This window comes from Nannobrachium achirus, assembly GCF_963921795.1.
Source record: "Nannobrachium achirus genome assembly, chromosome: 21".
Taxonomy (NCBI): domain Eukaryota; kingdom Metazoa; phylum Chordata; class Actinopteri; order Myctophiformes; family Myctophidae; genus Nannobrachium; species Nannobrachium achirus.
Genome location: NC_137828.1, coordinates 17,761,644 through 17,786,655, shown reverse-complemented (window position 1 = coordinate 17,786,655; position 25,012 = coordinate 17,761,644). Strand labels below are relative to the sequence as shown.

The window sequence follows — 25,012 nt, the reverse complement described above, 5'->3', positions numbered from 1 at the left end:
GCGGTTTTATGCAAATTATTCTTCTGCCTCTAAATCATACATGCAAAGTTACACGTTCATGGCATTTGGCAAAGATGTAGAGGGTTAGTCAAAGTATCACTGAAACCAATTTTATTCCAATCGGCCAAAGGGGGGCGCTATACGAAGCGTTTGGAAATTCAAACTTCAAACGGGCATAAGTCATGACTCGTTTCGTTTGAAGACATGCAACTTGTTACACGCGTGCTTTGACTCGAGCGGAAGACATCTGTGTCGTTGTTAAGTAAGCTCCGCCCTTCGGTTTTCCGCCATTTTGAGCAGTTTGTAAAACGCGTAAACCCGCTTTTATTCTGGAATTTTTGCTCCACGTGCACAAAACTTTTTTTACGTGAACTTTGGACCGATATCTAAAGATCTGTCGGATCGGATTTCTTTAAAATTGAAACATGCTTTTTTAAATAAATTCAATGAATATTGCAGTTTTATGCAAATTATTCTTCTGCCTCTAAATCATACATGCAAAGTAACATGTTCATGGCATTTGGCAAAGATGTAGAGTGTTAGTCCAAATATCAATAAAACCAATCTTACCCCAATTGGCCAAAGGGGGGCGCTATATCATTTTGAGCAGTTTGTGAAACGCTTAAACCCGTTAGGATTTTTTTTTGCAATTTGCATGAAACATTCTACACACAATCTAAGGACCTTTATCTAATATGCCTATGAAGTGCACACACGCAAAAAAAATATAATAATAATGAATATAGCTGCAAGCAGCGATAAAGTGTCCAAAGCCAAAAACACCTCAAATCATGAACACAGCCTGCAATGTGCGTGAAATCTTGCAAACACATTCCCAATAGGTCAAGGAGCAGATACCACCCTTCTCACATTGGCCTGTTATAGCGCCACCAGCGGGTCAACTTTTGCACAACACATTTTTGGAACAAAATGGACCAATCTTTGACGTCAGTAACGTCAAAGAGAGCACTGCCTGCGATCTTGACATTTTGTACATTTATAGCTATTGTTTTCCGGCTTGAAGCGAGCCCACAATTGTTTCGAAGGAACAATATTTTCTAGTTATCATTAATACTTTTCATCAGTTAAATATATAGAACCGTCGTCACCACTTTACACTTTGGGCATGTCATTATAGGCGGATTCTTTCAAAATCTAAAATAAAAAGTATTTCAAAATAGCAAAAATGTGCTTGTAGATCAGCTATTTTCAGCAAAGAGCTTGTAGACCCCTGGGTCAACAAAGTACACAGGGTTTACGTTTTGAATGATTTCCATGCCATACTGTACTTGGCTCAGTGCATGTGTCTGTGTGTTGTTTCTGCAGACTGAAACCAAGCCGGTGAAGATGATGTATCAGAGTGCCAAGTTCCCACTGGCCTTCATCCCTGATATGAACTGTCAGGTAATCAATTAATGCTTCCTTTTATTTTGATCTGTGTAAAAGCAAAATGACACTTTGGTAGGGACCAAAACTAAGGGATATTTTGATTTGAGAAACAAGGATATTGCTAATCGGCTCAACCAACCGACCAAGCATTATATTAGGATAAACATATATGTGTTTTAAGCGGTATGGCCCACTGTGTTTGTCAGGTCCTGGAGCTGCCTTACACAGGTAAAGACCTCAGCATGCTCATCTTTCTGCCTATTGAGATGGAGGACAACACCACAGGCCTGGAGAAGGTAGGACACAATGCTCTCTCTCTCCTCTCTCTAATCTCTCTTTTTCCCCTAAATTGTTATCCCACGATTTTGTAAGTCATTTTTCACCCGATGTCAATTATCTAATGCAGGGGTCTTCAACAGGGGGTCCGGGACCCCTAGGGGGTCCTCAGAGTTACTACAGGGGGGCCACCAAATCTTTGTGTGGTAGAAACCTTTTTTCTGCTTTTTATATTAACCATTTGAACCCTAGTGTCCATATTCGGAGAACTTTAGCCAAAAATAGCAGATCTACAAGCTCACAACGCCTTGCGCTGGGAGGTGTTGTGAGCTTATGGGTCGGCTATTTTTGGCAAAGAGCTTTGGTGTAGAGGGTAAAAAGAGCAGATTAAGTACAGAATGAAAAGCATTGACGGTTCAAGTGGTTAAATATCTGAGAACACGAATTGACATGAATCCAAAATACACTGATGATTGTGCTGTCAAACAACTATATGGAATCTATGAACAGGTTGTGGGGGTCCCTGCTTCATCTCTCTCTAAACTAAGGGGTCCCTGGCCTGAAAACGTTGAAGACCCCTGATCTAATGTAATCCTGGGCACTACACTCCCTCTGCCAACCTGGGGAGAGCAACAGACTGACCTCATGCTTCCTTCTATGCATGAGGAGTCCAAGTTGCTTCTTTTCACCTGACAGGGAGGGAGTTTCCCCCGGTTGGACATAGTGCGTGGAAGGAACACGTTATTCCAACCAGTTCCTTTCCCCTCCATCAGACACCCCGGCTGGCCAGGGGGAGGCAGAATAGAGAACAGGATTACTGCATGTTTGTTGTGAGAGTACTTACCCTAGGACAGTGGTTCTCGACCTGTGGTTAGGGACCCCCAGGGGGGCCCCCAAATTATTTTGGGGGGGTCCCCAGATGTTTAGCTAAATGTTAACATTGTTTTCTCACTCAACAGTAAACAGACCAACATACAGTATAAGTGTATACAGGGCATCTGCACATTTCTAAAGTGACAATTTACGGACTTTAAAGACCTGCTATTTTCACAATGGAATAGATTGTGTCTAAATTTAATACCAACTCCTACAATTCCAAGTGCTTGTGTTCAAATATGATTATTTTGGGGGGACGCGGCCTGAAAAGGTTGAGAACCACCGCCCTTGGAGACACGGGGAGAACATGCAAACTCCACAATCTCTGCTAATCTAACCATTGTATCTGCAGCTAGAAAAGGCACTGACCTACGAGAACTTTGTGGACTGGACCAACCCCGACATGATGGACGAGATGAAGGTGCAGCTGGGTCTGCCTCGCTTCAAGATGGAGGAGACGTACGACATGACGGAGGTTCTAACCAAGATGGGAATGGTGGACGCCTTTGACATGGGACGGTGCGACTTCTCCGGTACGTTCTGCTGCTACACAATACCACTCAGGGGTGTCACATCAGATTCTGGGCCCTGCCTGGGTACTTTAACTATTGAAAAATAGCAGATATACACGCTCACAGCGATCCGCTATTGTTGAAAAATCGTGAAAATGTGTGCAAGTCTTTGAATATTTCAAATGTTTCTATGTCAGTGGTGCTCAAACCTTTTCATGTGAAGGACCCCCAAAATGAGATGTATTTTATTTGGCCAATTCTTTCTGTCCGTCCCGAAATGCATCCGTCAGTTTTTTGTCCGCCCCGAATCGACGTCCGAGTATTAATCATTAAAATGTGTCCGACCCGTGCCGAGGCCTGACCCTTAGATTTCACCGCTTTTTCCCCTCATTTCTTTTTCTTTGAGGAAGCCACTGATTTACTCACTATCAAGCTTGTTCTAATGTGCAGTGCATGGCTGCTTTTTACCCTTAATGTGAATATTAAGCCACAGCTTGTGAAAGTGTTTAAATAGTAGGCTACATCGATTATTAAAAATAATAATGTGCGCTGCGCTAGACGTCTGACTAGTTTCTGTGCCTGAAAAATAGCAAATCTACAAGCTCACAATGCGTCGCGGATGCGAGGCATTGTGAACTTGTAGATCAGACACTTTCGGCACGGAACACGCCGTGATGAAGAAGTATAAGCCAAGATTTACTTGGTGCATGCACTGCACATAACAGCGCCGAAAAATAAACATCCAATGCAAGGGACAGTAGGAGCTCCATTCAGCGGCATGCCACTTCCAATCAAACCACAACAACGCGTTTACCTCAGCGTGGGACTTTTCTCCATGCTCAGAGTTATGTCTCCGTGGCTGCAGCATTAGCGCGAGCAGTACACACACACTGCCACACACAAATACGCTGTGTGCATCATCAGAGAGAGTGCATGATGATGCATGTCATAGGTAGGCAGAGGCTAGGCTATATCAACAATATGTCCGACCCGAATCGACGTCTGACAATTAATTATGAAAATACGTCCGCCCCGAGCCCGTCGGGCTTGTCGGGCCCCACGGGTTTTCGGTCGGGTATCCCAGCTCTAATTTGGCCACAGACCCCCATCTCAAAATATTTAGTTCCAGGGACCCCCAGAAGCTAAATTTGAGTTGCATACATATACAGTATTCAATATATACTTGTAGATCTGCTATTTTTCAATAGCTAAAGTATAAAATAATTAAGGCCCCTCCACCTCCTTGGGCCCTAGTAACTCAGTCCCACTTTTGCCCCCCTTGTGACGTCCCTGGTAGCACTCACAGCACAACAGATGGGTTTGCAAGCAGTGGTACCAATACAGCTGGACTTAAAGGACAACTTTGTTTGTTATTTTTTCACAACAAGGTTTCATATTTTAGAGAAGAGAAAAGATGGGTGTTAAAATGTTTGAATTTGCTGCTTTCTATCATTTTAGCGATTGTAATGATTTTGATTTCAGCATGCATGCAAGTGGCTACAGTAAATATGTCTTTTTAGATACAATAAGCCCATTCCCAAGATGCACCACAATCTTTCATGGGCAGATGTGACTTATGGGGGCTGGCAGTGTTACCGTAAATAGTAATAAAGAAATCGCTGGCTTATTGTGTCTAAAAATACTTAGACATAATTAGACACTTGTACGCATGCCCCCACCCACTGAAATCTAAATTGCTAAAACCACTAAAACGATAACAAGGCAGTAAATGAAAACATTCTGCCAAAACACCTTAGCCTGAGGTAGCAATACACACATGCGTCTGATTCCTCACCTTTACTAAATATTAGGGGTGTAACGATACATTTTAATAGCGATTCGATACATATCACGATACATGGTTGACGATACGATACATGGACGATATTGGTTCATTCATGGCGATACGATGCGATTCAATGATTTAAAATCGATATAGCAACTATTTAGCAAAGACATTAAATCTGTGTGAAAGGTGTCTGTGGATAGTGCAGGTTTTTAAGGGAAACATGTCCATTATTATGGATATAAATAAGTAAACACAGTGATTATCTGCCAAATACATGGACATTGTATATTGACAAACCTGCACCTTGACATGAACCCAGAGATTACACACATTTATCGATAGACCAGTGTAGCTATATGGAATGGAAAAGTAATTAAACTCCTCCTTTTAATTTTTTCTTCTTAAAAATGCAAAATACAATGCACTAGAAGGTAGTATCGATACAATCGATTCTTTGCACTGCCGATTCGATACGATACAAAATAAAACGATACGATTCGATTTTAGCTGTTTTCATTTCGATATACTTCGATACTTCAAGTTAAAAACGATATTTCGATACAGTTACTACATCGTTACACCCCTACTAAATATCCAAGCTGGAAATATTTGCCAGATGTAATATTTGTTAGATCAGTGTTTCTCAACCTTTTTTCTGCATGGGCACACTTTTCATGTCCCAAGAATCCATGGGCACACCAACATAATATGGGGGTATAAATATCGTCACTGTGGGGAAGAAACCTTGTATCTCCAAGTTTCAAATGTGTACGTTTCTTTGCAAAGTAAAGCCCTGCTTCATCCTACAAGGCTGTCGCACAACAGTAGTGAAAACAGCAGATCTACAAGCACACAACGCCTCGCACCGCGAGGCGTTGTGTGCTTGTAGATCGGCTGTTTGATAAATACAATACTGGCTTTCAAGCAGTTTCAAGGGGCACACTTGACCCTTCTCAGGGGCACACCAAAGGTCCCCAGGCACAGTGGTTGAGAAACACTGTGTTAGATCCTGTATGCCTTTCAATCCTACAAATTGTCTGTGAAATATAGGCGACACACCCAAATCAGCAATGAAACAGATGGGTTTCAGCTCACAGTACATGTCTTACTATGTTCAGCAGCACACTAAAATTCATTTTATGCTTTGTGTAATGAACAATGTGTTGCACGATGAAACGACTAAGGTGAGTCGCATATATAAACTTCAGAGAGGGGTACCTCTGGATTAAGGCTGGGCAATATATGGAAAACGTATCGATATCGAGGTATCAACATGCAAGGTATACATATCGACGAAGACGGCTTGAAATGAGGTATTAGTTTGTGTCAAATTCATTAAAGGACACACTATGCATGCACGTAGCACATGCAACAAAGCAGTCCATCTGTAACCAGGTGTGGTTATTTCAATCAAAGCATTGTTGGAAAATGGAAATAAGGCCTTTCATTTCTTTATTCTATGTGTACTGTGCAGTGTGCATACATGGATATGCTATTCATTATATGGGTTAGGCAGGCAGCATAAAAACATTTAAAACTATATAATGCAATTGGTTTTACTAATACCGTAATATTGATATCGAGGTATTCAACAAACGTTATCGAATATCTAAGGTTTTCCTAAAATCGCCCTGCCTGACTCTGGATAATCATAAAGGGCTCCAGTTTAGTGGTTAACCGGTCATGTGTCATTCTTTCTTGTCTTGCCTCTGGTCCTGCTCAGGCATGTCTCCAGCCAACGACCTGGTGCTCTCCAAGGTGGTCCACAAGGCCTTCGTGGAGGTGAACGAGGAGGGGACGGAGGCCGCGGCCGCCACCGCCGCCGTCATGATGATGCGCTGCGCCATGATGCCCGCCAAGTTTGTGGCCGACCACCCCTTCCTGTTCTTCATCCGACACAACCCCTCACAGAGCATCCTGTTTGCCGGCCGATACTGCTCTCCTCAATGAGTCGCTTCTCAACTCAACTCCTGGTCAGCTGGACCATAGTCTCTCTCACCAGACACAGACTATTCCACTATGAGCCCTATTCACGGCCCGCCCACTCAGCAAATTTCTCAGCAACTTCCTGGTGTGACGTCAAATTAGAAGGGGAAATTAATACAGAAATAGCTGGACTTAAAGCCAATAAATCATTATTTCGAACGGTAAAGTAAATTATAATGCTTTGTGCCTTTTACTATCTTGTGTTCTTGTTCATGCTAGCCGTATTTTATACTGTACTATTCGGAAATTGCATTAAATCTGCGATTTCTGTGTTAATTCTATGGGCTTAGCAGGGTTTTACCCCTTCAAAACGTGACTTCAGCACCGGGGGGATGCTGAGTGGGTGGGCCGTGAATAGGGCTTATCTCTGAATGCTACATAGTCTGTAAAGGGGTCATGACATCAAAAAAATACAAATATTTTTTATGGCTTTTTTTTATGTTTCCTAACCTCAATTACACCCCCAAAAAAAAGAACATTGAGGTCACGAAACATGAAAAAGCCACAAATCTAAAAAATGTTGATGTCACGAATCATGATCCCTTTAACTACACCTCCTGAAAGCTGAGAACACAAGCGGTCACCTGTTTGTCGTTTCCATTCACCAAAATATCTCTTACAATACATTTTTGAGCTTCTCCATGTAACCCGAGTAAATTCTTAGCTCTCCCAGAGGGCTAGCCTGCAAAATATTTCCACAAACGTAACACTTTAATGAACTTGTCCCGTCCCGTCCCGTGGCACCCGCGGTGGACCGGAGCATCGCGGAGGGTTAGATTTTCACCCCGGCGCTCTGTATCGTCGGTAGGTTAACATTTCACCTGCGTCACTTGAGGGGCCATGGGGACGTAAGACGGGCACACAGACCTACTGTTGATTATTGAGTTATTTTTGCTTTCTTGTTTTTATTTGATTTGTTTCAATGCAGACAGAGATAAAGGAGAAAAAAAAGTACTGTATTTTCCCAAATAAAAATGTTTTAAACTGGGATGGCAAAAACAAATGTGCAAATGATTAAAATAAAGAAAAACTATTGAAAAAACACTGTTGTTGGAGTAACGCATTCACTCTATATTGGTCAAAGACTCAAAGATGAAACGGGAACATGTTTAGTCTGTCACAAGATGGGCAACTTTCCTACAGTATGTGGTCGCATTATGAGATGAAACGTAGGCACTAGGCACCATTTAGACCTGGAATTATTTTACTTTAGCTATTGAAAAATAGCAGATCTACAAGCTCACTGCGAGCTTGTAGATATTTTGAATATATATCTTCGCAAAACTTTGAATATATCTTTTTTTAAGACACATTTGTAACTCAAATATTTGCTTCTGGGGGATCCCTGGAACATCATATTTTGAAATTGGAGAATTTGAGATTTTTGGTGAGGTGAGACGCAAGCAAAAGGTGATATAAATTGTTTACCCGGGAGAGACACAGGTTGGGTGGAAGAGAGGTTAAAGCCAGGAGGAGCAGACACCGTGTTGTTGATAGCTGTAGCTTGGAAAGGAGAGGCGGCCGTCGCCGTGAGATTGGGAGAAGCGATAGGCACGGGCACAGCTGAGAACCCAGCGTAATTCATTAGGGTGGTCATGGCTGTCATCAATAGGGCAGAGGCACTGGATTGCGGTGGGGATCCGCCGGGATTGTGAGCCGGCGAAGAGGGGCCCGGAGAGCCCAATGCATTGCGGCTGCGTGCCGCTGAACGCTGCGGGGTCGATACGTTCTTCTTTTTAGCCTTAGCTTTGCCTTTTGTTTGAGCTGGTGAGCTAACGGGATCGGAGGCTTCATCGGTCTGGGCCTGAGGCTGAGCCTCTAGAGTAGACAGGAGGAGATCCACAAGTTGTGGATGAGTCAGACCTGGTTCGGTGGTGACACCATGTTGAGAAAGAGTCGCAATGATTCGGTCGTCGGGCCATAAAGCGAATTCAGCTGCAGCAAGTCGATTACTGCGACGAGGGGTAGAGGAGACACGCTCCTCGGCGTCTGACATGACGGCGGTGCTACTGCTACGGTGTGCTGCTACCTGACCTGCACAGATAGCATAGGTGAGGCAAGGAAGGAGGAGGCGACATTTAAAGGGACGCCGTCATGAGATAGGCTAATCTGATTGGAACAGAAATGAATGAGTTGAATGGATTGGGGAGGGACAATAGAGATGACAGCTTGTTCAGACTCTCAGTCGAACCCACGTAATCAAACGTTCATATCTCCAAGTTTCAAATGTGTACATTTTTTCGCAAAGCAAAGCCCTGCTTCATCATACAAGGCCGTCGCACAAAAGTAGTGAAAACAGCCGATCTACAAGCACACAACGCCTCGCACCTGTGCTTGTAGATCGGCTGTTTTCACTAGTTTAAATCATTTTTAAAATGATAAATACAAAACTAACGGTTTTGGACATACAAGGTTTCCACCCGACAACGACGAAATATAACTCATGTAATTGGCCCACTTGTCATGATCTGAAATGGCAAAGTAGCAGCAGCGCTATAGAGAGAGATCTCTCTCTATAGCGCGCAATGAGGGCCTCGCCAACTCTTTTACCCGGGCTGAATCAGGGGCCCAGCACGTCCCTGAGTGGGAACGTTCCTGCAGGGTCGCTACAATAAACCAATCTACTCTGAATCACTCCATTAAAATAACCGAATCCAATCCATAAACATTTTCATACATGTTAGAAATAGCAATAATATTATAAAGGATCAAGGATGTCAATGAATGTTGTTTGTGTTGTTGTCTGACTCTGGTGCATTTGACTGACCAAAGTCACCACCACAGATTACACATGCGTGTTCATTGGGCCTAAGGTAGAAGCCCCACATATCCTGATTTGCATCCCTATTACCATATAGACTGCATGGTGCTGCCTGCAGTCAAACGTGTGATTGCTGCACACAAGAAGTCACAGGAAATCACACACACAATTAAGGTTGAGAGAGGTCAAGAATACCTAAACTAAAGTCTACTAAACTCCAGACTCCAAACATAAAGTATATCAATACTCCTTTGGAGGTACCTCTGAAGTGAACAGCAAATTATTTTCATTATTATTTGACATTGATAAACATATCACCACTGGAAATGAATGTAAATTTGCTGAAATTAGCGTGTTTCTATATTTCATGTTCAGGAGTAGATTTTTCAAGATTTATAAAAATGGTTAGATAATATCCGATATACAATCTCAAAACACATAAAGAGATAGCCCTGAATGACCAGGTCTGTGGTTACATTTGTACACTCTCAGAGTTATGGGGGACCTTGCACTGGATTCCTAATATGCCTGAGTATCGAGGTAAAGCAGTGTCATACTACATAATCTGAATAAAACCTTGGCATATTCAGTAAGTGGGTCTTGTGATCAAAATAAGAACATCAGTGTTCGGACATATTGATGACCCCGGTGGTTTATATATATATATTAGGGCTGGGATGCGATTTTAATCTAATTAATTACAGGCTATGTGATTAATTAATCGCAATTAATCACATTTTAATCGCACATGGATATTTGACCTGAGAAGCATTTTTTTTTTCAAGTGAAACACATTTTGTTGTACGAGGGAATCAACAAGTGAGTTTTTTAAATCAAAATTTTGCATCCACTGGGCCAAGCAAAGCACTCTGATCGGCTACTTCTCTCACCACTTAACATTAATTATACTTACTGTCCGGCATGTGACGTCACGGTACCGACCGTGCCACCCGACTTCATACAGTGCAGTCTGATGCCATTCACTGCCGTGTCGTCACCTCTGCCCTGAGGGGCCTCCACCTGTGAGAGACATGCAGACCAAGAAGAGCATGGAAACTTTTATTTTATTTTATTTTTACAGTGGGGGGAAGACATTTAGGGCTGTATTTTGATTGTCTTAAGTACCAGCTTTATAAAGGCCTGTCACCAAACCTTTCATCGGAGAGTTCCGTCTTTCCGAAATGCAGCTTTCCGAACTCTAATTCGGGGTAATGCTTTTCAGAAGATTCAAGTGATGACATTTTGTAGTTGAACCGGACCTTTCCGACAAAAAAGTTAGGTGGACGGAGCCACGGGCACGCGCGTTCTCCATATATGGGCATAAAATGAATGCCCCCATATATGGGCATAAAATGGATAAAGGGACACAGACAGACAGATTCAGAGCTCTCCATATATGGGCGTGAAATGGACGCAAATAGACAGATATCTCCATATATGGGCATATATGGGCATAAAATGGACCCAGAACTATATGGACGCAAATGGCATATATGGGCATAAAATTTACGCAGAATCACAAAGATCTCCATATACGGGCATAAAGGGACACAGACAGACACACAGACAGACGGATACAGAGATCTCCATAAATGGGCATAAAATGGACGCAAATGGCATATATGGGCATAAAATTTACGCAGAATCACAAAGATCTCCATATACGGGCATAAAGGGACACAGACAGACAGATTCAGAGATCTCCATATATGGGCGTGAAATGGACGCAAACAGAGATCTCCATAAATGGGCATAAAATGGACGCAAATGGCATATATGGGCATAAAATTTACGCAGAATCACAAAGATCTCCATATACGGGCATAAAGGGACACAGACAGACAGATTCAGAGATCTCCATATATGGGCGTGAAATGGACGCAAATAGACAGATATCTCCATATATGGGCATATATGGGCATAAAATGGACCCAGAACTATATCTGCAGTGATCTCCATATATGGACATAAAATGGACGCTGACAGACAGACAGATAACAGATATCTCCATATATGGGCATAAATGGACACAGGCAAACAGATGGTCAAAACGGGTCCTATGACAACAGGTATAATGGGGTTTGCATTAAAGGGCGGGGCATTCATTCCCTATTTACATTGTTCCGAGTTGGCCAGGTCGCCGACTAGACGCTGGAAGGGCGGCCCAGCTTCTAGTAACATTAATTATACTTACTGTCCGGCATGTGACGTCACGGTACCGACCGTGCCACCCGACTTCATACAGTGCAGTCTGATGCCATTCACTGCCGTGTCGTCACCTCTGCCCTGAGGGGCCTCCACCTGTGAGAGACATGCAGACCAAGAAGAGCATGGAAACTTTTATTTTATTTTATTTTTACAGTGGGGGGAAGACATTTAGGGCTGTATTTTGATTGTCTTAAGTACCAGCTTTATAAAGGCCTGTCACCGAAATGCAGCTTTCCGAACTCTAATTCGGGGTAATGCTTTTCAGAAGATTCAAGTGATGACATTTTGTAGTTGAACCGGACCTTTCCGACAAAAAAGTTAGGTGGACGGAGCCAGTATAGACAGTCCTTTAACTTAAGGCATAAGAGCTGGAACTTAAGAAAATCAAAATAGAGCCCTTAGCATTCAGTAGTAAAGTGATAAAACAAAAATGGGTGACATGGAATACATATGGTACATTTAATGATTTAAAGAAACTTTGTTGTTTTAGTGTTAAAATGTTTTCATTTACTGCTTTCTTTCATTTTAGAGATTTAGCAATTTGGATTTCAGTGGTCGGGGCATGCGTACAAGTGGCTAATTATGTATTTTTAGACACAATAAACCGCGATTCCTTTATTACTATTTATAGTAACATAGTACATACAAGCCCCGAAAGTCACATCTGCTCATGAAAGATTGTGGTAGATCTTAGGAATGGACTTAGCTAAAGATATTTAGCCACTTGTACACATGCCCCCACCCACTGAAATCAAAATCGTAAAAAAAAGAGATAGAAAGCAGTAAATCAAAACATTTTAACACTTTTCTTTTCTATGATTACAATCTAAAATATGTACCCTTGTTCAAAAACACAAAGAAATAAGTATATTTTCTCACCCGAATGCTGAAGCCTCCAGCCTGTGAGCCATGAGGGCACTTATCCATTTTTGACCAATGACCCCAAGTTTGGCCATTATTAACCGAGACTACTTTCCCTTCCGCCAGGGAGAGAGCGAACACGAGCAGGGTGGTCAGGAACATTGCTGCAGACTGCATGTTTTGAGTTGAAATCGCCAGTCTATGCGCAGTCCGTGGAATTAAGAGGAGATCCAGAAAAAAGTTAGCTAGTGACTCTCTTCCAGGGGTCAAATCAGAAGTGGAGACAAAACAACATGTGGACACAAATATACCTTTCTAGATCAGAGGCAGGGCATCGCTTTTAGCCAATCAATGAACAGAAGACCTATGCTAATCTGAGGTGAGATAAAGTCCCACAGGAAGGTCCTGTAACCCAACAATGATGACTAATTGTAACTTTTAATCTTTAACTATGTATAACCATCAAAGATATACATACAAGCATGCATGTTCAAACATATTCTTTTTATATGTGTACAGGGCAAAATCCATAGGAGCAGTTTCCAAAAATGTGTCGTGCAAGAATCGGCCTCATGGTGGCGCTAGAAGAGGGCCATGTGAGAAATGAGAATTTGTATTGTTAAATGTTGATCAAATCAATCAATCAAACTTATTGAAGATTTTACCAATTCAAATAGTAGCTCAATAAGCTCACAAAATGTGATGTGATGCATTGTGAGCTTGTAGATCAGCTATTTAATCAAACTATCCCAACGTTGGCCATTATTAACAAAGATTGTTTTCCCTTCCATCAGGGAGTTTGTAGAGAGAGTGAACACCAGCAGGATGATCAGGAACATTGCTGCAGACTCATGTTTAAGTTGAAATTGTCTGGGTTTTTATAATGCTCATACCATAAACCATGGCGACTAATAGTAACTTTTAATCTTTAACTATGTATAACCATCAAAGATATTGTAGCCCTATGGAAAATAGGAGCTACTAAATACATAAACTACCTGACAACGCCAGTTGGATTTTCACCAACGCCATTTAAGGCTTTTACTTAGGTTCGTTACAGAGCTTTAAGAACTGGGTAGGAGAGGTCAAGAAAACCACAAGGTTACAAAAGTTGACATTTTATTTACATTAAAAAAGGTAAAGGCAACATTGTAGGCCACATAATAAATCAGCTCTGGTCTTCCTTATAAATTACCATTAGATTTGACTCCATAAAACAGCAAATTAGACACAGCAAACACAGCACACAACACTACAAGGCGTTTACTGAAATCAAGATAAAAGGCAAATAAAAAGGTAGGACCAATACTCTAATAAATCAGTGGTTTTCGAAGTCACAAAGTAGAAATAAAAACAATCATTAACATCTTAAAGTAAACATTACGTGCACGTAATACTAACAAAAACACTTACCATGGGGCGAGCAGAGTGCAGTGCACCATTGCAGAAAGCTGCCTCACTTTTACATCTACATCTTCCATTAAAAACATACAATACATCATATAAGTTACCCCCATGCCAACAACCCCTTTCTGGTCACACTGTCCCACTCCGCTCACTCCATGATCTTCCAGTCTGCTGTTGTGCCTAAACACACTTCTTTTAAAGGCACCTGGACCACACCCACAATCACCTGAAAGCAATCACAACACAAGTGGTCAATTGGTTGTTCATGACAGACACACCCACACATGGGCAGTGGGAATAAAACACAAGAAAAAACTATAAAGTCCACCTGGTTACATTCACCCCAACTTTTACACAGCCATGTCCTCATGGCTCACACATAATAGAAGGGCTTCAGGATTGTCCTGCTCCTTTAGGAAGGGCCTCAGCTCTGTTGCATCTGGTTAGTGGCATCACACCTCACACACCAGCCGTTGCTCAGACTCAACCGGGTCCACCTTGATTCCAGAACCCCTCCAGGCTACACATCCTCCTAAAGGAGAGACAAAGCGCAACACAAAGCCTACCAGCAATTTACTTTTCAACCAGACCACAATGTTACTACATAGCATCCATTACAAATTTAGCATTGCCCAGCACCACCCCCCCAGTCACACAACACTCACATTTTGGGGTACCTCCACGCCACCTGCACTCCTACCATGCGTCCCCCCCTTTATGGGGTGGCTGCACCTCATGAGCGGTTTGACACAACTTGGGCAGGGACAGGTCCACCGGGTGCCCTATAGGCATGACCATCAGCATCGCCCATAGCACCTGAACCTCGATCCCCCTCACAGCCCTGTCACAGCGGCATTACAGAAAGGAGTGGCTCCAGGGAAATGGTCCCTTTGGACCACCTCCAACTTCCATTAAGGACTGGCAACCAACCCGATCAAGCCTCCTAACGCCCAGTCCCTTGACGGGAATGCCTGGACCCGCACTGGAGCTACAGAGGCTCTCCTCCCCATGTTCTCAAACTCAAAGAGGGCTAGTGGGGCAAACACACACCATTAATTAACACATAGCTTAAAAACATTTGCTGGTCTGGCAAAAGAGTAAAATAAAACATGGTGATCATTACCAGACTCCCACCCAGTGCTCTGTCCTGCCGACTAACGCCAAATGTAGCCCTATGGAAAATAGGAGCTACTAAATACATAAACTACCTGACAACGCCAGTTGGATTTTCACCAACGCCATTTAAGGCTTTTACTTAGGTTCGTTACAGAGCTTTAAGAACTGGGTAGGAGAGGTCAAGAAAACCACAAGGTTACAAAAGTTGACATTTTATTTACATTAAAAAAGGTAAAGGCAACATTGTAGGCCACATAATAAATCAGCTCTGGTCTTCCTTATAAATTACCATTAGATTTGACTCCATAAAACAGCAAATTAGACACAGCAAACACAGCACACAACACTACAAGGCGTTTACTGAAATCAAGATAAAAGGCAAATAAAAAGGTAGGACCAATACTCTAATAAATCAGTGGTTTTCGAAGTCACAAAGTAGAAATAAAAACAATCATTAACATCTTAAAGTAAACATTACGTGCACGTAATACTAACAAAAACACTTACCATGGGGCGAGCAGAGTGCAGTGCACCATTGCAGAAAGCTGCCTCACTTTTACATCTACATCTTCCATTAAAAACATACAATACATCATATAAGTTACCCCCATGCCAACAACCCCTTTCTGGTCACACTGTCCCACTCCGCTCACTCCATGATCTTCCAGTCTGCTGTTGTGCCTAAACACACTTCTTTTAAAGGCACCTGGACCACACCCACAATCACCTGAAAGCAATCACAACACAAGTGGTCAATTGGTTGTTCATGACAGACACACCCACACATGGGCAGTGGGAATAAAACACAAGAAAAAACTATAAAGTCCACCTGGTTACAATATACATACAGTCATGCATGTTCAAACATCTTTTTTATGTGTACAATATAAAGATATTTTAAAATCCCAAACAGAGATCCCTTGAGAGTTAAGAGGCTTTTCACACATGTTAATTCATCTAGAGTGGATGAATGGTCCTTCTCGTGAAAGTGGAGGCCTACAGCTTTCAATATAATAGGTGAGAAGTTTCTTTTTGTTTTAATTCCAATCAATTCCCCATGAAGCGTCCACTGTTTGGCCAATCTTATGCTTACTGTAAACACACTCTGTCAATGCCTGAAACTGCAAGGGTTCATTTGGAATACAAAGGGACAAAGGAGTGAGCCTCAGACTGATAAACATATATGATCTCTTCATTTGATGCTAAAAAGGCAGGCTTTAGTTTAACGTCACAAAATGTCAGGGACATACTTAAAGAGCTTATTTGTATTTCACTGTGTCTGTAAAGTTTCCCTCCATGCATGTATCTCCTTATTTGCAGAGGTGGAAAAAGTACTCACATTTTGTAAGTAAAAGTATCAATACTGCACTGTAGATGTACTACGTTACATGTAAACGTCCAGAATTCAAAATGTACTTGAGTAAAAGTATGAAAGTATTGGCATCAAAATGTACTAAAAGTACCAAAAGTAAAAGTACTAAATGTTTGAAAATAGCAGCTCTACAAGCTCACAACGTGAGCTTGTAGATCGGCTATTTTCAAATGGCCTTTAGGTATAAAATAGAGCTAAAGTGGTTCATGTATGTTTTATTATATTATAATTTATATCTGAAAAGTAACTTGTAACTAAAGTTTTCAAATAAATGTAGTGGAGTAAAAGTACAATATTTGGATCCCAGATGTAGTGGAGTAGAAGTAAAAGTACTGAAAACTGGAAAAACTCAAGTAAAGAACAAATACCTCAAAACTGTACTTAAGTACAGTACTTAAGTAAATGTACTTAGTTACTTTACACCACTGCTTATTTGCATCACACACTTGTTACAGAAACACATTACACATTCTATAAAGAGTTTTTTTTTATCAAGTTTCATAGCAAGCCATGACAGAATAGTTGATCTCATAACAAAGGACATATCCAAACGTTTTACATCTAAAAGTTCACAAGCTTGTTGATTGGCTATTTTTGGTTGAAGAGATTTGGTGTAGATTGAAACAGAATGTGCAATGAACAGCACAACTCTGCCAAGTACAGAGGCAGAGGGTTTAACTAAAATTATTGAATGTTTAACCAGTGAAAAATAGCAGATATACAAGCTCACAGAGCTTGTATATCTGCTATTTTTGAAAAAGTTGTGAAAATGCGTGCAAATCTTTGAATATATGTATTCTCAAAGCGAACGTTTGTAACTCAAATTTTGCTTCTGGGTGGTCCCTGGAACTAAATATTTTGAGATGGGGGTCCGTGGCCAAATAAATATCATTTTGGGGGTCCTTCACATGAAAAGGTTTGAGAACCACTGTCATAGTAGTCTCTCAAGAACAGAATAACTGAGCTCCAGTTAAGTGAAAAGGACCTTTTCTTTGACGATGGCTGGCCAGATTGCTGACATAGAAACATAGGTTTTTCAAATAACCTTAGAAGGATTCAAAAGACACTTATGTAATCGGGTCAAAAATCTAATTTTCACGATTTTTCAAAAATAGCAGATCTACAAGCTCGCAGCGCGGCACTCGGTGCCGCGCTGTGAGCTTGTATATCTGCTGTTTTTCAATAGTTAAAGCATAAAATATTGCGTCATATTGTGTTCAGGCCTAAATGGGTTAAAGGGGAAATCCTTCCAGACCAAAACATATCACCCCTGAATGTCCATGTTTTCATAAATGTTCCTACCTGGTTTGGTGGATTATAGATTTTAAATATTATCAAAGTATTCTGTGGAACAACTTTGAGAAACTTTGCTATAAGCAAATGTGGTCTAAAATGTGATATAGTAGACATCTCCATCGGATGTGATCTCTATGTGGATCAATCGCTATTCTAATTATTTGAGTCCGATATTTGGAGATGAGTTATGCAATTTACAGTTTTTTTTATCAATATCTATTGAATAATGGATTAAAATTCAATGTGCCATGGACCCCATAAAAGAAGATTTGTATTGTTTTTTTGGGGGGTCGCATCCTGAAAAGGTTGAGAACCACTGCCATAAACCACTGGCCTCATCCCGCATTTCATTTCACTGTGACAAGGAGACCTGCCGACCCGTTTCCTCCATCCACTTCATACGTGTGTGTGTGTGTGTGTGTGTGTGTGTGTGTGTGTCCAACTAGGGTCTGATGAATGAGAACCAGGTCCAGATTACAGTCATCAACCCCAAGTCGGTCACCATGGGCCAACTGTACGGCCAGTTTGACCCTGTCTCTCATGAGTGGTCTGGCGGCATCCTCGCCGTCAGCTACAGAGCCTTCGCTGTCTCACAGGTAGTGTGGTTGGTGCATGGTACAAATGGGTTTTGTTAGCCAAAAAAAATGTATCAGTCCTCTGACTGAGCCAAATGCCATATTTTACACGATTAAAATGTTCTACTCTTATGCCTCATTCACATACAGAAAAGCCAAGCTAATGGTTTGCTTGGTAATTCAATGTATTCTCTATGCCGGCCGATACTGCTCTCCTCAATGAGTCGCTTCTCAACTCAACTCCTGGTCAGACACAGTGGCGGCTCCATTAGCACCCCCTAAGCCCCACCCCCCACCCCACAAACCCAATACAGATGAAAAATATTTAAGGAATAAATAAAATGTATATGAAAATGGGAAAGCCAATTGACTGACTTCTATGTAAACCATACTATAAAATCATACTTTTTATGCTGGAAAGCATCTTCAGCCTCACAAAAGCCCTATTCAATCACCTACAGTCCTCAGATTTGGAGCTGGAAACTGCCAATGATCTGTTCTGTTCAATTATCCATACTCTTGAAGCGAGAGAATCTTGTTTATTATATTAGTACTATTCGTTATTGTTTGTTGCCAAAATTAATCAGCCCCCGCTCTAAAAAAGCCAGCTCCCCTAGCCAATCTACAGATCTGCTATTTTCAAAATTTCTGCCTCTAATATTTGACAATTTGGCCAATGTTTAATGTCATTTCAGAGGTATTAACAAAATCAATAACCAAAGACAATGCACAGATAATTTATAAAGGACCTTCCAGGACCATTGATCAATTCCAAAACTTTTCCAGTACTGGAAAAATATTTTTCTAATTTCAAAATATTTCCAGGAATTCCATGACCGTGGGAACCCTGTTTAGCTATTGAAAAATAGCAGATCTATAAGCTCACTGCGAGCTTGTAGATCTTTTGAATATATATCTTTGCAAATCTTTGAATATATCTTTTTTTTTAAGACACATTTGTAACTCAAATATTTGCTTCTGGGGGATCCCTGGAACATCATATTTTGAGATGGGGGTCCACGGCCAAATACATGATGTAATTTTGAGAACCACTATTAGAATTAGAACAAAGACTTCAAAGATAGCAGATCTACAAGCTCGCAGGACGGCACCATCTGCTATTTTTTTAATAGTTAAAGCATAAAATAATGGTTAAAGTGGGGTTCAAATCTAACGTGGCAACGATTTGGAATTAATTCTCGGAAGAACAGGATTTATGATGTTGTTTTTACTTTCTGGGGCCATGTGCGCGCGCGCGCAAAACAGTCGATTATACAAAGCGTTTAACATATATTCTTTTATTGACATGGAAGTCAAACAAGTCTGGAAAAACAAAACAAAACAAAACACTTAAGCTAAACAAATGTCAGCCCTCTATGTGCTGTGACATAAACAAATATTCTTCATAATAATACAAATAAAAATAATCAAACTTTTTTTCTTTTTAAATCCTCAATCAAAGCAACAAATTAAACTGGACACTGGACTAGATCAGCAGGTCACATCTTTTTATCCCCTCTAGACTAGGGGTTACAAACCTTTTGTCCTTCTCAACATTTATCTGAATAAAAATAAGAAAAATGTCAGATGCTTGGGCCACGTTGCATTTTCAGAGCACGTATATTTTTAACGATGTCAACGTAGAATATGACGTATAAATTATGTTAACAATAAATTAAATTCTTATTCTGATGTTGACATGCCTCAAATCAAGTCTGGTTTAAAGCTTTTCAAACTAAAGAATTTCAGATTTTATTGTTTTTTTTTAAATGAAGAATTTGGCAAATTAAAGACATTCCTTTTTTCCTGATTATTAAAAAAAGAAAAAAAAAAGAATTCAAGACATCGTTTCTGAGATATGATTTACATGACCGTTAAAAATATATAAAAAAATAAAACTTAAAACGATTATTTTAACTTTTACTCAAATGATAAGTATCGTTATATAGGATCGAGCCCAACAGATTGGCTAACCTCAGCCTGTGTGTGTGTGGATTACTGTACTCGTAAAATTTAAGAAAAATACTTTGTGAGGACAAATGTCCTGGTCATCACAAGATTATCTCAGGAAAATATTCAAGGTTGGGATTAGGATTAGGCATTGGGTTAGATAGGGTAAGACTGTATATTAAGGTTGTGGCTATAATGCACTTACAATGCTTCATAACACTCGTTATACACGTTTATAATCATGCATGAAAACGTATAACGTTATAATGTGCTCGTCTGCTGAAATTATGCATTTCAGCAGCATTATGACCAGCACTTATAATACTTCAGAAACCTTGTTAGAAGTTGTTGTGCATACTTATTATAAACATTTATAACCAGCGTTATAATCTGTTAGTCTTGCCAAGGTTTAATGATATAGTCTTACCCAACCAAAAAAGTAAAAAATAAATAAAAGGTTTTATATTATTTGTTTGTTGCTTGTAGAGTGGCCGTGTTCGACGTGCGGCTCAATTGTACGATAAAGAATGAATTGTATGAACTATGGCGATTTCAACACAAAAGACGGCAATGGGAACCGGGGAAATAGCGCCATCTAATAGCGGCACGACGTCAGGATGGTGGTGGTTGTCTATTAGGCGTGTGCGTTCAGGTAAGTGTTGATGGTGGTGATCAGCGCCCTCTCCTCTTCCAGGTCCACGTCCAGGTAGTCTTCTTCATGGCGAGGAATGTCCTCCAGAACCTCGTTCACCATGTCCTCTGCACACAGCGCGCAAGCACGCGCACACACACACACACACACACATGCACACATATTACTATGCTTGTGAGGAGATTAACGTTTTAAGACAGTGATTTTATCAATGACATTATGTGTTTAACCAATACCTTTACCTGGTAGAAGTCTTAAAATACACACTTAAAAGGTTAAGGGAAAAACGATTATTTCCTAAATAAAGTCGGTGTGCTTTAATCTTAAAGGAGTATTAAGCATTTTGATTAATTCCCTGGGTAAGAATTGTATCCGCAAAACAAATCGTTTGTTTGTGTCAATCTTTGTCAGCCTTGGACATGTACCTATAGGTTGGTTGTAGCTTCCAACAACTTGGGATGTAAAAAAAAAGCAGCTAAACGGCTTGCAAAATTCTGTGCAATGTCTTCTACTATCGGTAGCAACCAAACAACGAAGGCGTTGTTACTTGTACCCTTGAAGGGGTGTGTGGGCATTGGATATTTTGTCCAGGATTTGCTGACTGTACATTATTTACAGCACCTTGTAATATTTGTGTCCTTGTATTGTAGCTCTTATGTGGACATAAATCAATGATTAAAGTGTGTGTGTGTGTGTGTGTGTGTGTGTGTGTGTGTGTGTGTGTGTGTGTGTGTGTGTGTGTGTGTGTGTGTGTGTGTGTTAGGGCATTCACCAAATATTCGAATCAAAGTCACTATTCGAAGTTGTTTACCGAAGTCGATTATTCGCATATTCTTTTTAGAATGAGTTATCAATGACCCTGGTGGATGAATTTGTTAATGCTCTATACCAGGGGTTCTCAAACCTTTTTGGGCCGTGACCCCCCAAAATAAACATATTTGAACTGGGGACCCCCACCCTGACAAGCACTTGGAATGGTAGGTATTACATTTAATGTGACTCGGTTCCGCAGATAAATAGTGAAAATAGCAGATCTACATGCTCACAACGCCTCGCAACGCGAGGCGTTGTGAGCATGTAGATCGGTTATTTTCACAATGTTCGCCTCTTGCTTACTTAATATTTGACAGTTTGGCCAGTCCTGTGGAATATTCGACTATTTGAATACTTTGAGGTCGAATAATTCGAATACTAAAAAATCACTATTCGTGAATGCCCTAGTGTGTGTGTGTGTGTGTGTGTGTGTGTGTGCGTGTGTGCGTGTGTGTGCAACCTGTGTTTTCAGAGTCAGGACTGGAGGATGTGCTGGGCTCCTCAGAGGAGGAGGAGGGACAGGAAGGGGCGGGACTTTCAGACAGGAAGCCGTGGCCGTCCAGCAGCAGCTGGGTGGCTGATTGGACGTCACCGTCTGTCAATCTGAGGGCCGTCTGACAGCTCTCCCTGGGGAAGCCCAAGTATAACAACTACATACACACGCACACAAACGCACGCACGCACGCACGCACGCACGCACACACGCACACACGCACACAGCGACTTACAATAAGCAAGGTAATACATCAATTGCATAGAAATATATATAAATATAATATATAAAAATAACATAGGTAGACCAAGCACTTACTTAATCAGTAAAAAGTACAAATGCTATTAGGCCAGTCAATCTAAGCTAAAAAATCACACCCGTGTGAACTGAGCGGTGGTCGTGGAGGCTGCACAACAGCAAAACAAATATATAATAATAATCATATTCGTGTACACTGTAGGGAGCTACAATGGAAAAAACTATGGCTCGTGGACCAACCGGTGACTTTGTACACGACTTCGTACATTTCCCATAGATTCTATGGGACTTGACCACTTGCTCCTGCCCTTCGTGTACACGGTCTGTGCCGTCTATAGTTTCTTAATGGGGGGCAGCAGAGAGCCATATGTACACAGGCCCTAGGTGGTGTCCACGACCAGTAGTTTTACATGAACCCTCAGAGGGACACTGTGGGCTTAACAAGTGGTCCGTGGTGGTTCTCAAAGTGAGGTCGGGGGACCCTCAGAGGGACACTGTGGGCTTATCAAGTGGTCCATGGTCGGTTCTCAAAGTGAGGTCGGGGGACCCTCAGAGGGACACTGTGGGCTTATCAAGTGGTCCGTGGTCGGTTCTCAAAGTGAGGTCGGGGGACCCTCAGAGGGACACTGTGAGCTTATCAAGTGGTCCGTGGTCGGTTCTCAAAGTGAGGTCAGGGGACCCTCAGAGGGACACTGTGGGCTTATCAAGTGGTCCGTGGTGGTTCTCAAAGTGAGGTCGGGGGACCCTCAGAGGGACACTGTGGGCTTATCCATACCTTGGCTACAGGGGGGAAATAATTAAATGTACTTTTCATCGTGCCTGTTGCTAAGGTATGGCAACATGATTGGTGTCTTGCAAGACACCAGTCATGTTGCCATACCTTAGCCTTTCCTGAACTGACGCAGCTGTGAACATGTGTACACAGCCAGCATATTACTCAATGCCAAACTTTGCACACACACTCCTTGCCTGCCAATCCACAACCTCCACCCCTCCAGGGACCCCCAGGGCTTATCTCCCGATTAGGACACTTTCCAGCATAGTGACATGCAGAACAAACTGTCCATATAGTATGGTTTACATAAAAGTCAGTTGTCTTTCACACACACACACACACACACACACACACACACACACACACACACACACACACACACACATATATATATATATATATATATATATATATATATATATATATATATATATATATATATTTCATTTATTTATTTCATAAATATTTTTCATCACAATTGGGTTTGTGGGGAGCCATCCCTGCTTCAAGCTGTCACAGCATGGCACCAACACTTCAAACTAGTTAAAAAACCCAATACAGCAGATCTACAAGCACCTCACAGATCTACAAGCACCTCGCACATGCCAGGGACAGAGTAGGTTGGCCTGTATAAGCCTTGCTGTCAACACACTATACTACACCACTCAGGCCACCAAGCCAGGTGTGGTCAATTAGTGCCTTCTTCTGATCAGTGGCTTCTGCTTGATGAGTGGCACCAGTCTGTCTTTGTTCCCTGGTCAGTCAAGTTCACTGGGAGAGAATGTTTCAGATCAGTGCAAGTGTATTTGTTTTCCATTTGGACTTACTGTGTTTTGTTGGTACAGTATGCGTGCGACTAACTAATATTTCTGATAATTCCAATTTGTTTGTTGTTTAATTAGCCGGATTGTGAATGCCCTGCATTTTTCTTTCATCTTTAGAACCACACGTGTGTAACAAAACAGAGTGGTGATCATTTGGTGTGGGTGAAGAGAAGAAAAACATTTCATTAAAGGAGTAGTTCACCCCCAAAGTGACTTTTTTTCTATTGAACTCAAGTCTCCATGGCGTGAGTAATACATTGAAAAAATAAGTCATTTTGGGGGTGAACTACTCCTTGAATGTCAGTTTTGTGGTGTTTTGACTGGACACCCTGAGGATATTGCCAGATAGACAGACAGACAGACAGACAGACAGACAGACAGACAGACAGACAGAGAATTGTAGGCCTTGCATTTATTTGACTTGGTTCCAACAGATGGCGAAAATAGCTAATCTTCAAGCTCACAATGCCTCACTGTTTGGACAAAGAGTTGAGGCGTTACATTTTGTAAAACACGGCCTTGTGAAAATAGCAGATCTACATGCTCACAACACCTCACAACGCAGGGCGGCGTGAGCATGTAGATCTGATATTTTCACAATTTCTGCCCCTAATATTTAATTTATCATTTTAAAAGTATTAAAAAGTCCTTAAATTGTCTCTTTAGAAATGTGCAGATAGCCTCTGTATACTGTTGAGTGGAAAAACAATGTTTCACATTAAGCTAAACATTTGGGACCACCCAAGATCATTTGGAGACCCCTCTAGGGGTCCCATAGTTGAACCACTGACTTATAAGGGGAGTATGGAGACCCCTCTAGGGG

At 41.4% G+C, this 25,012-nt stretch overlaps 2 protein-coding genes across 5 annotated transcripts in view; one reads left to right on the top strand and one right to left on the bottom strand.

Annotated features, from left to right (window-relative positions):
• The window catches only part of LOC308306492 (leukocyte elastase inhibitor-like), a 32,102-nt gene extending 24,252 nt beyond the window's left edge, over positions 1 to 7,850 (top strand). For all 3 annotated transcript variants that reach the window (XM_080751507.1, XM_080751508.1, XM_080751509.1), the window contains 4 exons: positions 1,327 to 1,404; positions 1,596 to 1,685; positions 2,894 to 3,074; positions 6,566 to 7,850. In XM_080751507.1, coding sequence (XP_080607633.1) covers positions 1,327 to 1,404; positions 1,596 to 1,685; positions 2,894 to 3,074; positions 6,566 to 6,792 — 576 coding nt within the window. In that variant the 3' untranslated portion in view covers positions 6,793 to 7,850. The remainder of the gene's footprint in view (positions 1 to 1,326; positions 1,405 to 1,595; positions 1,686 to 2,893; positions 3,075 to 6,565) is intronic.
• Positions 7,851 to 19,713: 11,863 nt separating this feature from the next.
• nub1 (negative regulator of ubiquitin-like proteins 1) overlaps positions 19,714 to 25,012 on the bottom strand; it is a 30,675-nt gene continuing 25,376 nt past the window's right edge. For both annotated transcript variants that reach the window (XM_080751618.1, XM_080751619.1), the window contains exons 14-15: positions 22,300 to 22,489; positions 19,714 to 21,133 (exon numbers count right to left, since the gene is read on the bottom strand). In XM_080751618.1, coding sequence (XP_080607744.1) covers positions 21,009 to 21,133; positions 22,300 to 22,489 — 315 coding nt within the window. In that variant the 3' untranslated portion in view covers positions 19,714 to 21,008. The remainder of the gene's footprint in view (positions 21,134 to 22,299; positions 22,490 to 25,012) is intronic.